Source organism: Sarcophilus harrisii, chromosome 2, assembly GCF_902635505.1.
Source record: "Sarcophilus harrisii chromosome 2, mSarHar1.11, whole genome shotgun sequence".
NCBI classification, from domain to species: domain Eukaryota; kingdom Metazoa; phylum Chordata; class Mammalia; order Dasyuromorphia; family Dasyuridae; genus Sarcophilus; species Sarcophilus harrisii.
The window spans coordinates 581,271,335-581,288,752 of record NC_045427.1 but is presented as its reverse complement, the minus strand read 5'-3'; the positions used below and the strand labels follow the sequence as shown (position 1 = coordinate 581,288,752).

Genomic DNA, 17,418 nt, shown 5'->3' with positions numbered 1-17,418 from the left:
ATTCAGAAAGATATTGTATTACTAAAATACTGGGGGAAGGAATATCTTTAATTTTCTAAAACTGACTGATTTAAAAATATTTTACAAAGTTTTTTAGCCACACAACATGATTGTGTGGTTAACCATACAAGTGATGCTGAGATTTATTTTTTTAACTTGAGATTTATTTTTTAAACAATCTGTTGAAATGATCTGATTATAATTTTAAAATAAATTCAATTAACAGCAAACATCACATTGAATTAAATATAAATTAAATAACAATTCCTTTAACTGATTTATACTATTATACTATATAAATTCTTTGACATTTAAAATGACTGAATTTCTTTTTCTTAAGGAAGTTCTATCAATTTCTGAATTTACTAACGTTCACTATTTCAAGAAATGTGCAAAATAGGTTCAATGCTCTATACTAGGCACTGGTGAATCTGCAAAGATATAAAACAGAAATAACCTACTTGATACCAATTTCTCTGATCTGTATTAGAAACACATTAGATTTTTAAATGAAGTTAAAATAACAGCTTTAAAAATAATTAACTCAAAAGGAATATCTTACTTTTGTCAAATGTTGGGAAAAGGAACCTTTGTACATCATGAAGCAAAGCTGCCTGTTTTAAATCACTGGTGACAAGCAAGAGCAGAGATCTAATATATTCCAAAAGAATATAAGCAGTGCAAAAGATTATTCCAGCTTGAAAATATTCCACTGTTTCCCATATAAGGCACTCGATTTATGTTTTACATATGTGGCTTCAGTAACAGTCTTCTTATTCTTGTGACTTTCAGTATTCTTGATCTAAAAATTTTGCTATGGTATTTAACTGGATATTTGATGTTCCTTCATATATTGTACCTAAAACACAGGACAGGATGGAAGGGAAAAATGGAAATAAGAGGAAGTAAATGTATGGTATTGAGTGTTATTCAAATTTTCTGCCGAGTTTTACTTGCCAATTTTCTGCCCTATAACTAAAATTCAATGAAAGAAAGAGCAAACATGAACTCCTTTCTAGTTATCTTTTAATTATTACGTCTATTGAAAACAAACTTGTAGAAAAATTATTCTAGTGATGACAATATTCAAATCTTTATCAACAAAAGTCACTAGCTGTTTAAAGACTAGTATATGGTTCTTTAACATATTTAATATGTGTGTGACTACCTGCCATCTAGGGGAGGGAGTGGAGAGAAGGAGGGGAAAAGTTGGAACAGAAGTTTTTGTGGTCATTGTTGAAAATTCACTCATGCATATGTTTGGTCAATAAAAAGCTATTTAAAAAAAGACTCCCCGAAAAAGACTAGTATATAGTTAAGGATATATAGGACAAAACTGATTTTTGTCAAATAGAGAACTATGGATGGCAAAGATTTTTAGAGTTCACATTAGGAACTGCAAGTCTCCATCTTCTAAGTTACAGAGAAGATGTAGAAACCTAAAGGTAGGCCTCTAGAACCCTGCACAGATATTCTGTAGGGGATTTGTAGGAAACTGAGGTCAACAATAGTACTGAATGAGGAAGTATGAATAGGTTGCCACCTTTTTCAGTGGAAGGAACATATATGGATGAGACTGAAGATTCAATGAAGTATTCAAATATAAATAAGACTTGGGCCTATTATTATAGAATAGGTCACTTAAGAAGCCAATGGAATTTTACCTTTTTAATTAGCAAGGAGAAGTTTAGAATTAGTCAGACTTTATTAGACAACTGGCTTCTAAAACTATAGTTTTAGAACTATAATTCAAATTAAGCCATACCAATTATTAAAGAAATGCAAAGAAATCAAGATAATATTAAGAGTTCTAAATAGGCATTAAATTTGGTTTTATATTTAGGCTGTGGTGTGTGTGTGTGTGTGTGTGTGTGCGCATGTGTGTTTGTGACCTTAAGAATCTAAGTGCATTGTTAAAAGATTGGTACTTTAAAATCAATGTGAATTTTTTGAAGCAATAGGAGGAAAAATAGTTTTCAGACATTATGAGTAGAAGATAAACTTCTTAGGAATAATTAAAAATATAAAAATAGGTCTACTTACCAATCTTTGCATCTCTGAAGTATTTTTCCATTGGAAAATCTTTGGTATACCCTACTCCACCCATCCATTCTATGCATTTACTAGTTGTCAGTCCAGCAACCTAGCAAAAATTTAAATATTATACAATAATGAGCTACACCATTCTATATACTGGAATTAAACTATTTTTTTTACTATGTAAAACCTTTTTAGAAATAATCACTACAAATTTTAGTTGAAAAGGATGACATTTTTAAATAATATTTGGTTTCCATACCTTAAAATAGCTTTCCTTTAGTTAACTAGGTAAATTAATCATCTTTCTGCACTTGATTACTGGACAAAATGCCAGGATTTATTGATAAAATAATAATTCTATAATCTTCTAAGCTCCCTGAAAAAGCCTCATAAGTTAAATATCTAATATATGATATATATCAGGGCAAAGTTTTAACCCCCATCTTTGAACATTATTAACATGTAATACCAAGGGACCATACATAAGAAATAGTTTCTTTGTTGCTTCTCTTGTGGTGTGGCTTATGGTACTTAACATACTATATGATCTCATCATTAATAAGTACCTAAACTAATTGTAATTGAAGTGTTAATTCTATCAAACTATTCTGTTTCAATTTAAAAATCCTACAAGAGACAACTTAATAGATACTTTGTGCTCTCAAAAATATCAAAATGTTTTAATCACATTTTCATTTATTCAATTCCCAAAGGTAATCTAAGTCAGCAGATTTACTTAATAATTTGAGCAAAAATCTTTATAAACCTGTAAGATACACAATGAAAAAAACTGTTTAAAGACAGATTTCTATTCTTACCTCTGATGCAAAATATTTTGCCATAGATGCTTCTTTTATAAATGGTCTTCCAGTTTCTGAAAGCCTGGCAGCATTGTATGTCAGCAATCTTGCAGCCTCAAGCTGCGTGGCCACTTGAGCTATTTGATGTTGAATTCCCTACAATATTCAGACCCAGCATTAAAGTTATAACTGTAGTATGCAAGAACATCACTCATCCTTAAAGGAATGCCTTGTTGGGAAAAAACTGCCAGATTCAGATGTAACAAAAGGAAATTCATGTGCATTACTTTTTAAATACTGCTTAATCTACATTCTAAAATGAAATATGATACCATATGCATAGTTAAAATCCTCTTTTCTTGGAGCATTTCAAAATTCATATAATTCTTCACAATAAATATTCAAGATAATAGAATATAAGATAGCACAAAGTTAGATAAAACTGTTTTTTTCTACTTAATTATAATTTCTAATTCTTAAAAGATAAGTTCATGGTAAATTTTAGCAAAGCCAAAATTTGGTCAAATTCAATTTCATTATTTGGAAAAAAAAACCTTGATTCTGAAATTTCCCCAAGCACAAAAGTCTTTCAAATACAGGAGTGCTAAAAAAAAAAAACATTTAAAAACATTCATTATTCTCCTTCTAAGCAACAATAATAAAGTATAACTAACATGGGGACATAAATGAACAACAGTTTTCTTCCCAGGATGGTAGAATCCAAGAGAAGTTATTTTATTTTTCATACTGCACTTAAAAAATGCTCAACCTGCATGAAAAGTTTTGAAAACTTCAATATGAAAACTGAATAATAAAAAATTTATAAGAAAAAATAAACCTTAGAATATGTTAGCCAGAAATATTTTTTGAAAACTGAAAGATTTCTGATGCCTGAATTGAATAATATTAATTATCCATTCAACTAGGAATTAGCTTTCTCTAATAAAACAGAGAATGGTGGAAGAATTAGCTCTGAAAGTAATATGTCCGAGAAACAAAGAAACACTAGATCTTTACAATATAGGAGCTTCATTCAATGATGAATTAAAATTTCATATAAAATTAAGAATAATTATAAATGAATAAAGAATAATAGCAAAAAGAAAATCAATGTTGTTTTAACAACTTTGCCTGAAAATCTAAAATCCTCCAAAACAATCTTAAAATTTTTTCAAAACTGTTCTTTAATTTAAAAATATATGTGTGTGTAAATAAATACATATATAATATACCACACAAGCAATTTTGCCTACATAAAATGCTTTAGAGAATGATTATTTTCATAAAGTATTTTATCATTTTAAGTATAACTGATTTTTATTTTATTTTTCCTACCATAAAGAAACACCTCTTTCCTACAATGTAAAAGAGAAAAGAACCCTGAACACTCTTCCTTTATCTGATAATCTAGGATATTACACCAAAAGCTCTGTGAAAAAAGCAGCAGACACTGAGAATTTTTAAGTCTGGTTCAATTACTAAATAGCTGTGCAACCACAGAAAAGTCACCATTGGGCCTACTAATCTCATGATGAATGAAAGTTCTTTGACAAATACAATGCACTATCTACCTTTCAAGCACAGAGGTAAGACAGCATGGTGGAGGACAGTTCTGGTTTGGGACCCTGCAGAGGTTTGCATCCTAATCCCAACTTTTACTAGATGTGTCTGAAAATGGTCAAATCATTGAAGCAACCTTCTGAGCTTTAGTTTTCTAATTTGTAAAATGAAGACAATAGGCAGGTAACCTAAGCAACCTTTTGTAGTAGCAAAGAATCAGAAACTAAGGGGATGCCCATCAATTGAGCAATGGCTACACAAGTTATGATTTTGCATTAAAAGAAATAAAGGAGATGGTTTCAGAAAAATCTGGGAAGCCTTGTATGAACTGACACAGAATGAAGTGAGCAGAATCAGGAGAACAATTTATAAAACTACATTTATATTGTAAGAACAATCAACTCTGAAAGACTTAGGAACTCTCAAATTAACTACAATCCTGAATAACTCATGATAAAGTATTGTATCCACCTCCAGATAGAAAAGTGATGGATACAGAGTATAGATCAGAGAATATGATTTTCCTTTTCTTCTTTGTCTTTTTTTTTGGGGGGGGGGAGAATGAGGAATGGGAGAATTTGTTTTGAATGACTACATAATTATATTGGAAGTTTTGTTCTTGCCTTCTTATGTGGGGAGGGGGGAGAGTGAAAAGAAAATTTTGGAACTGAAAATAGAATAAAATTTTTTAAAATGGAAAAAGAACATTAGACAATGACTAAAATAGAAAAATTCAGATAAGTCATATTTCACACCCTCATATAGCTTCCATTTTAGTAAGGAACTTTCGATTCTTAATACTCTTACTACTGCTCCATTGAAACCCCTTACAAGTTTATGTTGGATTTCTCTGATAATACAAAATAAATGAATAGGGTTAAATTATCATTGTAATTTTTACCTGAAAAGACAATATCCTTTTACCAAATTGCATTCTTTCTTTAAGATATGGAATAGTGTGGTCAAAACATCCTTGTGCCAGTCCTAACATCTGTAAATTATTAAAAAAAAAAAAGATAGATTGATTCACATATTTTAATTTATCCACAGTGGTAAAGTCTTTATCTTGATAGATGTAATAGTTATTTTTTGAAACAATAGTTATTGAGGACTGCAGGGGAATTGTTTTTTATTATTACTATTTTTTAATAATTATAACTTTTTATTGACAGAACCCATGCCAGGGTAATTTTTTACAACATTATCCCTTGTACTCACTTCTGTTCTGATTTTTCCTCTCCCTCTCTCCACCCCCTCCCCGAAATGGTAAGCAGTCCTATACATGTTAAATATGTCACAGTATATCCTAGATACAACATATGTGTGCAGAATCGAATAGTTCTTTTGTTGCACAGGAAGAATTGGATTCAGAAGGTAAAAATAACCCAGGAAGAAAAAACAAACATGCAAATAGTTTACATTCATTTCCCAGTGTTCTTTCTTTGGGTGTAGCTGCTTCTGTCCATCATTGATCAATTGAAACTGAGTTAGATCTTCTCTTTGTCAAATAAATCCACTTCCATCAGAATACATCCTCATACAGTATCGTTGTTGAAGTATATAATGATCTCTTGGTTCTGCTCATTTCACTTAACATCAGTACTTGTAAGTCTCTCCAGGCCTTTCTGAAATCATCCTGCTGGTCATTTCTCACAGAAAAATAATATTCCATAACATTCATATACCACAATTTACCTAACCATTCTCCAGTTGATGGGCATCCATTCATTTTCCAGTTTCTAGCCACTACAAACAGGGATGCCACAAACATTTTGGCACCTACAGGTCCCTTTCCCTTCTTTAGTATCTCTTTGGGGTATAAGCCCAGTAGTAGCATTGCTGGATCAAAGGGTATGCACAGTTTGATAACTTTTTGGGCATAATTCCAGATTATTCTCCAGAATGGTTGGATTCGTTCACAACTCCACTAACAATGAATCAGTGTCCCAGTTTTCCCACGTCCCCTCCAACATTCTGAGTTATCTTTCCTTGTCATTCTAGCCAATCTGACAGGTGTGTAGTGGTATCTCAGAGTTGTCTTAATTTGCATTTCTCTATCAATAGTGATTTGGAACACTTTCATATGAGTGGAAATAGTTTCAATTTCATCATCTGAAAATTTCTTTGACCATTTATCAATTGGAGAATGGCTTGATTTCTTATAAATTAAGAGTCAATTCTCTATATCTTAGAAATGAGGCCTTTATCACAACCTTTAACTGTAAAGATGTTGTTTCCCTTTTAATTTTGTTTGCATTAGTTTTGTTTGTACAAAGGCTTTTTAATTTGACGTAATCAAAATTTTCTATTTTGTGATCAATAATGGTCTCTAATTCATCTTTGGTCACAAATTTCTTCCTCCTCCACAAGTCTGAGAGATAAACTATCCTATGTTCCTCTAATTTATTTATAATCTCGTTCTTTATGGCTAAATCATGGACCCATTTTGATCTTATCTTGGTATACGGTGTTAAGTGAGTCCATGCCTAATTTCTGCCATACTAATTTCCAGTTATCCCAGGAGTTTTTGTCAAATAATGAATTCTTATCCCAAAAGTTAGGATCTTTGGGTGTATCAAACACTAGATTGCTATAGTTGACTATTTTGTCTTGTGAACCTAACCTATTTCACTGATCAACTAATCTATTTCTTAGCCAATACCAAATGGTTTTGGTGACTGCTGCTTCATAATATAGTTTTAGATCAGGTACAGCTAGCCCACCTTCATTTGATTTTTTTTTCATTAATTCCCTTGAAATTCTCGACCTTTTGTTCTTCCATATGAATTTTGTTATTTTTTCTAGATCATTAAAATATTTTCTTGGGAGTCTGATTGGTATAGCACTAAATAAATAGATTAGTTAGGGAGTATTGTTATCTTTATTATGGGAATTGTTTTTTAAAACAGCAATGGTATAAAATGAGTTAAAGAGGCCCGGCCAAAATCCCAATGTCTAAAGGAAATATTAAGATGGATTGAACTATGTATAGCTAAGTACATCTCTCTGTACAGCAAAACATAAAAATATTTTATAATCAACCTTCTTAATTTCCAATTTTCTGATTCCTCAAATATCTCGCTCAGATTGGCCTGAAGTCTCTTCTCAGTGTCCTTCAACTCCTCACTTGGGAAGTTACTTCTGAATGTTCTTCTGTATCCAATCTGTCATTAGCTTCTCTTTTGAATCAGATGTAATCATGATTAATAAGATTATTAAGGCTTTGGTGAAAAGGGATTATAGCATATAAGATATTCAGTGAAAAGAACCATTCACTTCTAATTCACACTACTGAAGCTTTGGTGAATAAAAATGTGCCAAAATATTAAATCTAGCTTTTTCCTTACTTTCTCCAAGTGCTGAGCCAATTAAATTGTGAAAAATTTTACTTTGTTTATCCAAAAGAATAAGTACGGCAAAGAAGAAAGAGTACTAGATTTATTGAGTCTTGAGTTCAAGTCTTATCTCTTTCACCACTGCTGAGTGAATTCTCTGGGCCTCAGTTTCCTAATATATAAAGTGGGAAATTTAAGCTGGAGCCAAATGTCCCTTTCTGCTCCAAATCTGTGAGCTCCATTAAATTATTATCCAATTATAAGAAATCAAGCCATTCTCCAGTTGATAAATGGCCAAAGGATATGAATAGACAATTCTCAGACAAAGAAATTGAAACTATTTCTAGCCATATGAAAAGATGCTCCAAGTCATTATTAATCAGAGAAATGCAAATTAAAACAACTCTGAGATACCACTATGCACCTGTCAGATTGGCTAGAATGACAGGGAAAGATAATGCAGAATGTTGGAGGGGATGTGGGGAAAAGTGGGACACTGATACATTGTTGGTGGAATTGTGAACACATACAGCCATTCTGAAGAGCTATTTGGAACTATGCTCAAAAAGTTATCAAACTGTGCATACCCATTGATTCAGCAGTGTTACTACTGGGCTTCTATCCCAAAGAGATCATAAAGAAGGGAAAGGGACTGTATATGCAAGAATATTTGTGGCAACTCTCTTTGTAGTGGCCAGAAACTGGAAACTGAGTGGATGCCCATCAATTGGAGAATGGCTGAATAAATTATGGTAAATGAATATTATGGAATATTACTGTTCTGTAAGAAATGACCAGCAGGATGATTTCAGAGAGGCCTGGAGAGACTTACATGAACTGATGCTGAGGGAAATGAGCAGGACCAGGAGATTATTATATATTTCAACAACAACACTATATGATGATCAATTCTGATGGAACTGGCCCTCTTTAACAATGAGATGAACCAAATCAGTTCCAACAGAGCAGTAATGAATTGAACCAGCTACACCCAGCAAAAGAACTCTGGGAAATGAGTGTAAACCACTACATAGAATTCCCAATCCTTCTATTTTTGTCCGCCTGCATTTTTTATTTCCTTCACAGGTTAATTGTACTCTATTTCAAAGTCCAATTCTTCTTATGCAGCAAAATAACTATATGGACATGTAGACGTATATTGTATTTAATATATACTTTAACATATTTAACATGTATTGGTCTACCTGCCATCTGGGGCAGGAGGTGGGGAGGAGAGGAAAAATTGGAACAAAAGGTTTTGCGATTGTCAATGCTGAAAAATCACCCATGCATATATCTTGTAAGTAAAAAGCCATAATAATAAAAGATTATTATCCAAACAACTCCATCAATTTGGTGTTGTCTCTTCTTTTAAAAGGAAAAAATAAGAGTTAAAGAGTGTTTTGGTAGAAATACTTTACACTCATCAATGTTTCATTATTATTTCCTTATGTTTTCCTTTATTCTCTTGCTTTTCAAGGTAAAATACAAATAATGTCAAAAGCAGGGGGAGACAGCATATCACACTGAAACACTATCAATGAGATAACAAAATTATTCCAAACTCTTATTATTAAAGTTTGCATAGAAATAAATGGTATTTTTATTGACATTAAAAACTGACAAAACAAGTTGTAAATCAAAATGAATCGATGGAAATAAAAAGTCTTTTACTGTAAATGTTACAAAGCTAAATTCTCTATGTTTAGTTTCAAAGATTGATGTTTCTGTTGATTGCTGTGACACATTTCTCTCTCTCTCTAAAAGATACCCAAAGTATTAACACCAAGATATAATAACTACCCGACCTTAACTTTTAATTAGGCTATAAGAGTAACTTAAAGTAATTAAAAGTAAAGCCAAGGCAGTGTATTTTACTGCCAGAACATCTATATTATTTATATCCCTGGGAACAAGGAGATCCAGCGCTGCAATTTTTAATGCCTTATCTGACAAAAGTTTAATCAGATAAACTTTAAAACAGCCAGAAAAGCCAAAATCGTACAGAAAGAAACATATTATGTTGCCTTCTGGAAATCCTGGGCTAAAGCTTTATCTAAAATTAGCTAATTACTTAGGTAGCTGAAACTGAAAAAAAGAAGGAAAAAAATCATCAGTTCTAAGATGATGATTCACAAAAGATAATTTATTTTTGGACTTCAATGAACTGTGATCTTAATTGATATGCCTATTTTTTTAATGATCAGATATCAATTGATATGCCTATTTTTTTAAATGATCAGATATCATGCAATTCTCATATGCTTTCCCTTTCTGTAGGAATCTTATCCATGTTCTTTTATGATCTGCTGTAGGGGTCTCCATAATGCTCCTGTTGTTCTGATATTACATGCAAACCAAAGGTGCATATCAGTTATACAGGTTAACATCATATACCCTTCACTCTTGCTATTTAATCAGCCTACTTTATTCTAGTCAGATGCTTATCTGAAAATAGCCTATACATTACTTCTGCAAAATTCCTTGTTTTTAATGTGTTTATAGTCTCTTTAAATTCTCCACATATTCTGAAACTACTACAAAAGTATGGGTATTAAAAGGATGGACTTTATTTCAGAGATCAAATGGTGATCAAAATAATTGTTCAAAAATAAAATTTTCAATTCTGGACCTAGTAGTACTGTTCACTTTTAGTCTCTGTATTGATGATGGTATACATTTCAATAGACAATCTCTATCATAGTATGAGAAACAGATATTCTTCATCTGTCTTTTTTTTTCATTTTTGGAGCTTTTCAAAGGATTATGGATCTCCTTTAGACAAGGCAATGTTCTAGGGCTTCATAAATCAGGAATGTATTATTAACAAATAGGGACATTTATAGGACTTCCCTATCTAGAAGCATTCTTCCATTTGGATTCTGTTCTGATGATCAACCAATTAAACAATTATTTGTGAAATACTTATTATTTATTAGGTACCGTGGATATAAGTTCAAAGAATGAAACAATTCCTAAGAGGGAGATAAGCACCTTCAAAATATGCAAATGTAGCATAAATAAAAAGTTTATAAAGGCAAATAGATTAAAAGTAGCTAAATGCACTAGTATTTGGGTGGGAAAAGAAAGGATTTGTGTAGAAGATAGTATTTGATGTACTTTTGAAAGGAGTAGACATCCTAAATGACAATGAAAACCACACTTAGGAAGCATACATCTCCCTGTTTTAAATTTCACTTGCTACGAATATTCAAAGAATTTCAGATTTAGAGTAAAAAGGGTCCTTGAAATTCATCCAATTCAAACTCCTCTTTTCACAGAAGAGAGAAGATCCTTCTTTGCCCCATACTGTCTTTCTGCTGTTACATCTTCCAAGGAATTCTAAGAGCTCTCTTATTTATCTAGGATTAAATATAATCTCTTTGGCACTTGCGAGAATGTTTCACAACCTGGACCCTCCCCTTCTCTTCTCTCCCCTTCATATATGCTGCACTCCAGATTACAATCCGTTATATATTCTTTGCTATGCTGCAGAAAAGACACTCCATCCTCTACCTTCTTGCACAGTCCAGGTTCATGCCTGGAATACCCTAACCCTCTGCACTCAGACCTCCCAGAATCCCTAGTTTCTTTGGACACTCAACTCAAGTGCCATAGATGATCTCATATGATCATATGATTACAGTCTTTTCAAACTCTCCACATATTCTGAGAGTACTACAAAAGGATGGGCATTAAAATGATGGGTTTTATTTTGAGAGAGAAACTTGTAGTAATTAAAATAATTGTTCAAAAATACAATTTTCAATGATCTCATAGATCATTGATTTATATGATCTCATAGATACCTGAACCCTCCTTCTTAAAACTACCTTATATTCACTTTTGCATACATTCTACATATGCAGATCTATGGTATATACTGTCTCTCCCATGAGAAAATAAGCCATTTGAAGACAAGAGATGAGTTCATTTTAGCACCGACATTCCAGGTACCTCACAAAATGCTTGGAACAAAAGTAGGCACTTAATAAATGTCTGCAGATTTACTACTTTTGTCCGATTCTGAAATATGCATGGTCACTTCTATGCAGGAGAGCTTTTAAAATGACATTCTGTTATACTGGAACAAATATATACCTGTATTCAACAAATAAGCCTAATAGCATATTATATTCTTCAGTCTGCTTAGAACATTGTTTAGAACACTTTCATACTTTCAGGAATGTTCTTGATGAATATGTAGATTATTCTCATAAAATTTAATGAAGATGAAAAAGGCAAAGAATCATTGATTTTGATCCTGGCGATATGACTAATTTTTTTTTTCCATCTTGGGAAAGGGGATTATCCCCTTTTTTCAAATGCTTTTTTCTTTTCATTATATAAAGGAAGTGTGACATCTAGTGGCAATAAGCCTTTCTAGAAGTTTGATTTGACAATCTGGTGTAGCCTTCCTAACTGCCATAGCTTCATTGATTCAAATACAAGTGATCTTAGTTTGAACATTTGAAGGTCCTACTCACTTGTGCAGCAATTCCTATTCTTCCTTCATTAAGCATTCCAATGGCATATTTGTACCCATGGCCAAGTTGTCCTAGGATATTAGTTACTGGTACCTGAAGAATAAAAATATTCCACTATTTTTCATTTTATTTTCTCAAGACATGTAACATATACTATTTAATATTCTAACTTGAAAATATAAATGTATTTGCACAATGAGAGCAATGGGCATGAGATTTTTTTTTTCTCCTTTTAGTGTCTTAGTTTCCTCATCTGTAAAATGAAAGGGTTAAATTAGACTATTTGTAAAGTCTATGACCCAGGATAATTACATAAAAAGTGGAAGCAAGGAAGAAGTATAATTTGGATTTTGAACATAAAAATAGATACAATGCCTCTTAATTCACATTTTGTTACGATTATCTGCAAAATAAATGGTGAAATGTATGATGAAATTTAATTAAATACTGAATATTTTTCAGAGTGAATATGTAACAATAGTGAGAAAATTTGCTTCTTAGGGTCACTAATCAGCAATAACCAAAAAAAAAAAATCAATTTAGGACCACATAAATAAAAAACATTTACTTTGGGTTTTAGACGACATGGAGAGATAAATCTAAAATATTTTATTCATTAGCTTTTAAAATTAAGAATAGGGAATATAAAATTTTATTTCATTTTCAATGGAGATTCTAACTCCCTTTGAGTGCATTTTACAGAGAAGGGTAAAACTTTCATAGAATAACAACGCCACCTTGTGGTCCTTTATGATGTTACAATGTATTTTAATGCTATTTTGCATTTGAGTTTTTAAAAAATCTACTTTATATAACTTGCATGTTCATAACTACAAGCAAAATTATGTTAATTGGTAACAATCCAACAAGGACTATATTAAGTTGTAGGATAAGACCAAAAGTACTGCCCATGGTTTAATTCTGAAGAAATATACGTTCAGGATCAGATTAAATTAAAATATTATTCAAGAACTTCAAACATATAATTTGACATAAAATCTTCCCAGTGAAGTCACTCCTTTTCATTATTCTTTACATCAAGTCTACCTTTCACAAATGGTTTTACTGAAAATAAGGTCACACCTACCTTAACATTATTAAATATCAATGTACTGGTGGAAGATGCTCTGATTCCTAATTTGTTTTCTTTTTTCCCTATTTGAAGTCCCTCTGTATCACGATCTATTATGAAACATGTAATTCCTTTGTAACCCTAGGAAAAGAAATTTTAAAAGCATCATTAGCACCTTTGGTTTCTTAAACTTTTGTCTCCAAAGAATTAAAGGCAAAAAAGAAACACAAAACTACTGTAGTAAACATTAATGGCATTCAAACTTCAATTAATTATCATGATGAAAGATATTGCTATATATTGCACCATTTCCCTAATTTAAAAAAATGATTTTAAAATACATATATTCAATATTTCATTTTCTTTATTGTTTAACCTTTTTATGCTTCTCTTGAGCCTTGTATTTGAAAGTCAAATTCTCTATTCGACTTTGGTCTTTTCATCAGGAATGCTTAAAAGTCTCCTATTTCATTAAATGTCCATTTTTGGATATTATTCTCAGTTTTGCTGGGTAGGTGATTTTTGGCTGGTATCTAGCTCCTTTGCATTTCAGAATATTCCATTTCAAGGTCTCCAATCCTTCAGTATAAAAGTGGCTAAATCTTGTGTTATTTTTACTGTGGATTCATTTTATTTGAATTGTTTCTTTCTGGCTACTTCTAGTATTTTTTCCTTTATTTGGGAGCACTGGAATTTGGTAATAATATTCCTGGAAGTTTTCCCTTTTGTCATCACTTTCAAGTAGTGGTCACTGAATTCTTTCAGAATTTCTATTTTTATCTTCTGATTTTAGAATATCAGAACAGTTTTCCTTGATATTATGTTGAAAGATGGTGTCTAGGCTCTTTTTTTTACGATGGCTTTCAGGTAGTCCAATAATTCTTAAATTATCTCTCCTGGATCTATTCTCTAGATCAGTTGTTTTTTTCAATTATATATTTCACATGTTCTTCTATTTCTCCATTCTTTTGATTTTGTTTTTTGATGTCTTCATAAAGTCATTAGCTTCTCACTTAGCCAATTCTAGCTTTTAAGAAATTACTTTCTTTAGTGAGCTTTTGTACCTCCTTTTCCATTTGGCTAAATTCTACTTTTTAAGGAATTATTTTCTTCATTGAATTTCTGTACAACTTTTTTTCCTCATGTGGCCAATTCTTATTTTTTAAGGAGTTCTCTTCAGTGAATATTTTTTCTATCTGGCCTTACTTCCCACATTTTCTCAGAAAAAAAAAAAACACTAATTTTAAATAAATATATAATGTTAGCAAAAGCATTTCACCACTACCCTTCATAGAATTTCAAAGTTGGAAGAGAAAATTATTATCCAATCTATATTTGTAAAAGAAGGATTTGCCCTTAGGATCTACAAAGAAAAAATCAAATCCATTTTCCAGATGAGAGTCTTTCAAATCCTTGAAAGAGTTTTCTCCTGGATTAAATACAACTGGTTCCTGGTTTTTAATTATCATCTGGATAATCTAAAATTTATGAATATTCTTTCTAAAACAGGATATTCCAAACTCCATACTATAATTTGTCTAATCAGGGCAGAGGACAGCAAACAGGATTATAATTTATTCTGAGAAGCTAAAGAACACATTGCTTTTTTTGGTTACCATGGCATACTATTAACTTATATTAAGCTTTAAGTGTGCTCTCAATCTTTGTTTTTCACAAGAACTGCTGCCTAGTCATTTTTGCATGATTTTTTACTTATGTTGATATTTTTTAAACTTAATGTGTTGACATTTACATTACACATTTACATCCATATTTTCTTAATTGATCTAGACCAATATTCTAGTCTGTCCAAGAGGTTTGTTTTTGTTTTTATTTGTTCCTGTCTTCCAGTGGATTAGCTGTCTCTTCTAGCTTTGTATCATTTCCTATTTAATATTAAAGAAGCTATTTTATGTTAAAGAAACCTTTTATGACCTGTTTTTAATGTTGTGATTGTGCCTAATTTTCCCATTACTTCCAAATGTTCTAGAATTTTCCTAGGAATAGAAGCCAAAGTTATTATGCCATAGTTTGTACATCACTGTTATGTGCTTGTGTCTCCTCCCTCTGTTGGACTATGAGCTCAAGGAAGGCAGAGGCTATGTTTTACTAGACTGTCTCTTGTGCCAAACACAGGGCTCAGTATATATAGTGAGCACTTGTTAAATGTTTATGAAATGAGTGCCAAAAGAACAGACAGGTGGTACAGACCAGGAGTTAAGGTACAGAAGAAATGAAGTGCAGAAGAAATCAAGTGATGCATCTAGATCAACTTTTTTTACAGATTGCTGAAACTCTTCATGGGACTATGCGCTTAGTATTTAAGAACTGAGATGCACCTCATCCAAATAGCATCATTTTATAGAAGAGGGAACTAAGTAAGACCTTGAGGAAATGGCAAAGCAGTTTCTTTAGATTCCAAATCTAGTTCTCTTGGGCCAGAGTCCCAACTACTGAGATGTGACTTCTTACCCACTTAGGGAGTGACTATCTGCCTTAGTTACCTACTCTATCTAGAACTGGATCCTTCCAGATTTCACTTTTCTTAGGCTGCCTAGAGTAGAAACCAATCTGGGGAGGACTTAACCTGGTCATTCCTAGGAACTCCTACCCAGGGGAGTGACTCCTGACTGTGAATTGTCTCAGATGTACATGACATGTAAGAACAGATCCAGCTACATTTTACCTTACTCTACCTCACTATATTTCTAACTTTTTTTTCAAATTTTTATTTTCCTCAGTTACATGTAAAAAAAATATTTTTTTTTTGTTATACATGTACATAGATTTTTTTTTTAAAACATCACGAATCATGTGAACCATGTTGGTAGGAAAAAATCAGAAAAAAAGAAAAAGAATATGAAAGAAATAAAAAATGAATATAGTTCATTTACATTCAGTCTTCATAATTTTCTCTCTGAACACAAGGATGGCATTTTCCATCCAAAGTTTATTGTGATTGCCTCGGATCACTTAACTGCTGAAAAGAACCAACTCTGTCATATTTAATTAAGCATTACACAATCTTGCTGTGTTGTATACAATGTTTTCCTGCTTCTGCTAGTTTTACTCAGCACTGGTTTATGTGAATCTTTCCAGATCTTTCTAAAATGCTTGTTCATCATTTTTACAGAACAATAGTATTTCATTACTTTCATGTATCATAACTTATTCAGCCATTCCCCAATTGATGGGCATCCACTCATTTTCCAATTCTTTGCTATCACAAAAAGAGCTGTTACAAACATTTTTGCACATAAGAGTCATTTCCCCTCTTTTATGATTTTTGGGGGGATATAGACCCAGTGGAGACACTGCTGGAGCAAAGGATATGCAATTTTATAACCTTTTGGGCATAGTTCCAAATTGCTCTGAAAAATAATTGGATTATTTTAACAACTCCATCACCAATGCATTAATATCCCAATTTCCCCACATCCTCTCCAACATTCATCATTATCTTTTCCTGCCATCTTAGCCAATCTGAGAGGTATGATATGGTACCTCAGAGTTGTTTTAATTTGCATTTCTCTAATCAATAGCGATTTAGAGTATTTTCATGTGACTATAGATGGTTTTAATTCCTTCATCTGAAAATTGTTCATGTCCTTTGACTATCAATTGGGGAATGACTTGCATTCTTACACATTTGAGACAATTCTTTTTATGTTTTAGAAATGTGGCCTTTATCAGAAATACTGGCCATAAAAGTTTTCCCCACCTTTCTGCTTTCCTTCTAATCTTGGCTACATTAGTTTTGTTTTGCAAAACCTTTTTAATTTAATATAATCAAAGTTGTCCATTTTGCATCTGATAATGTCCTCTAGTTCTTCTTTGGCTATAAATTCCTCCCTTCTCTAAAGATCTGATAACTATAGCTTGCTCTTCTACTTTCCTTATAATATCATCCTTTGCACTTAAATCAGATATTCATTTTGACCTTATTTTGATATAAGGTATGAGGTTGTAGATCTATGCTGAACTTCTGATACATCAGTTTCTGTTGGAATACACAGGAGCCACCTGACAGTGGCTGCTTGGAGATCCAACCCAGAATGGATCTCCTCTTGTGAGAGGATGATACAAGGAGATTGAGAGGCAGTGGCTGTTCTCTGACCTTTCTC

The 17,418-nt window shown here is 32.1% G+C and overlaps 1 protein-coding gene across 1 annotated transcript in view; it reads right to left on the bottom strand.

Moving 5' to 3' along the window:
* Positions 1-558: 558 nt before the first annotated feature.
* ACADSB (acyl-CoA dehydrogenase short/branched chain) overlaps positions 559-17,418 on the bottom strand; it is a 44,749-nt gene continuing 27,889 nt past the window's right edge. Inside the window, exons 6-11 of the mRNA XM_003759162.4 lie at positions 13,310-13,435; positions 12,223-12,315; positions 5,302-5,391; positions 2,859-2,996; positions 2,044-2,143; positions 559-859 (exon numbers count right to left, since the gene is read on the bottom strand). Of these exons, the coding sequence (XP_003759210.1) occupies positions 789-859; positions 2,044-2,143; positions 2,859-2,996; positions 5,302-5,391; positions 12,223-12,315; positions 13,310-13,435 (618 nt within the window). The 3' untranslated portion in view covers positions 559-788. The remainder of the gene's footprint in view (positions 860-2,043; positions 2,144-2,858; positions 2,997-5,301; positions 5,392-12,222; positions 12,316-13,309; positions 13,436-17,418) is intronic.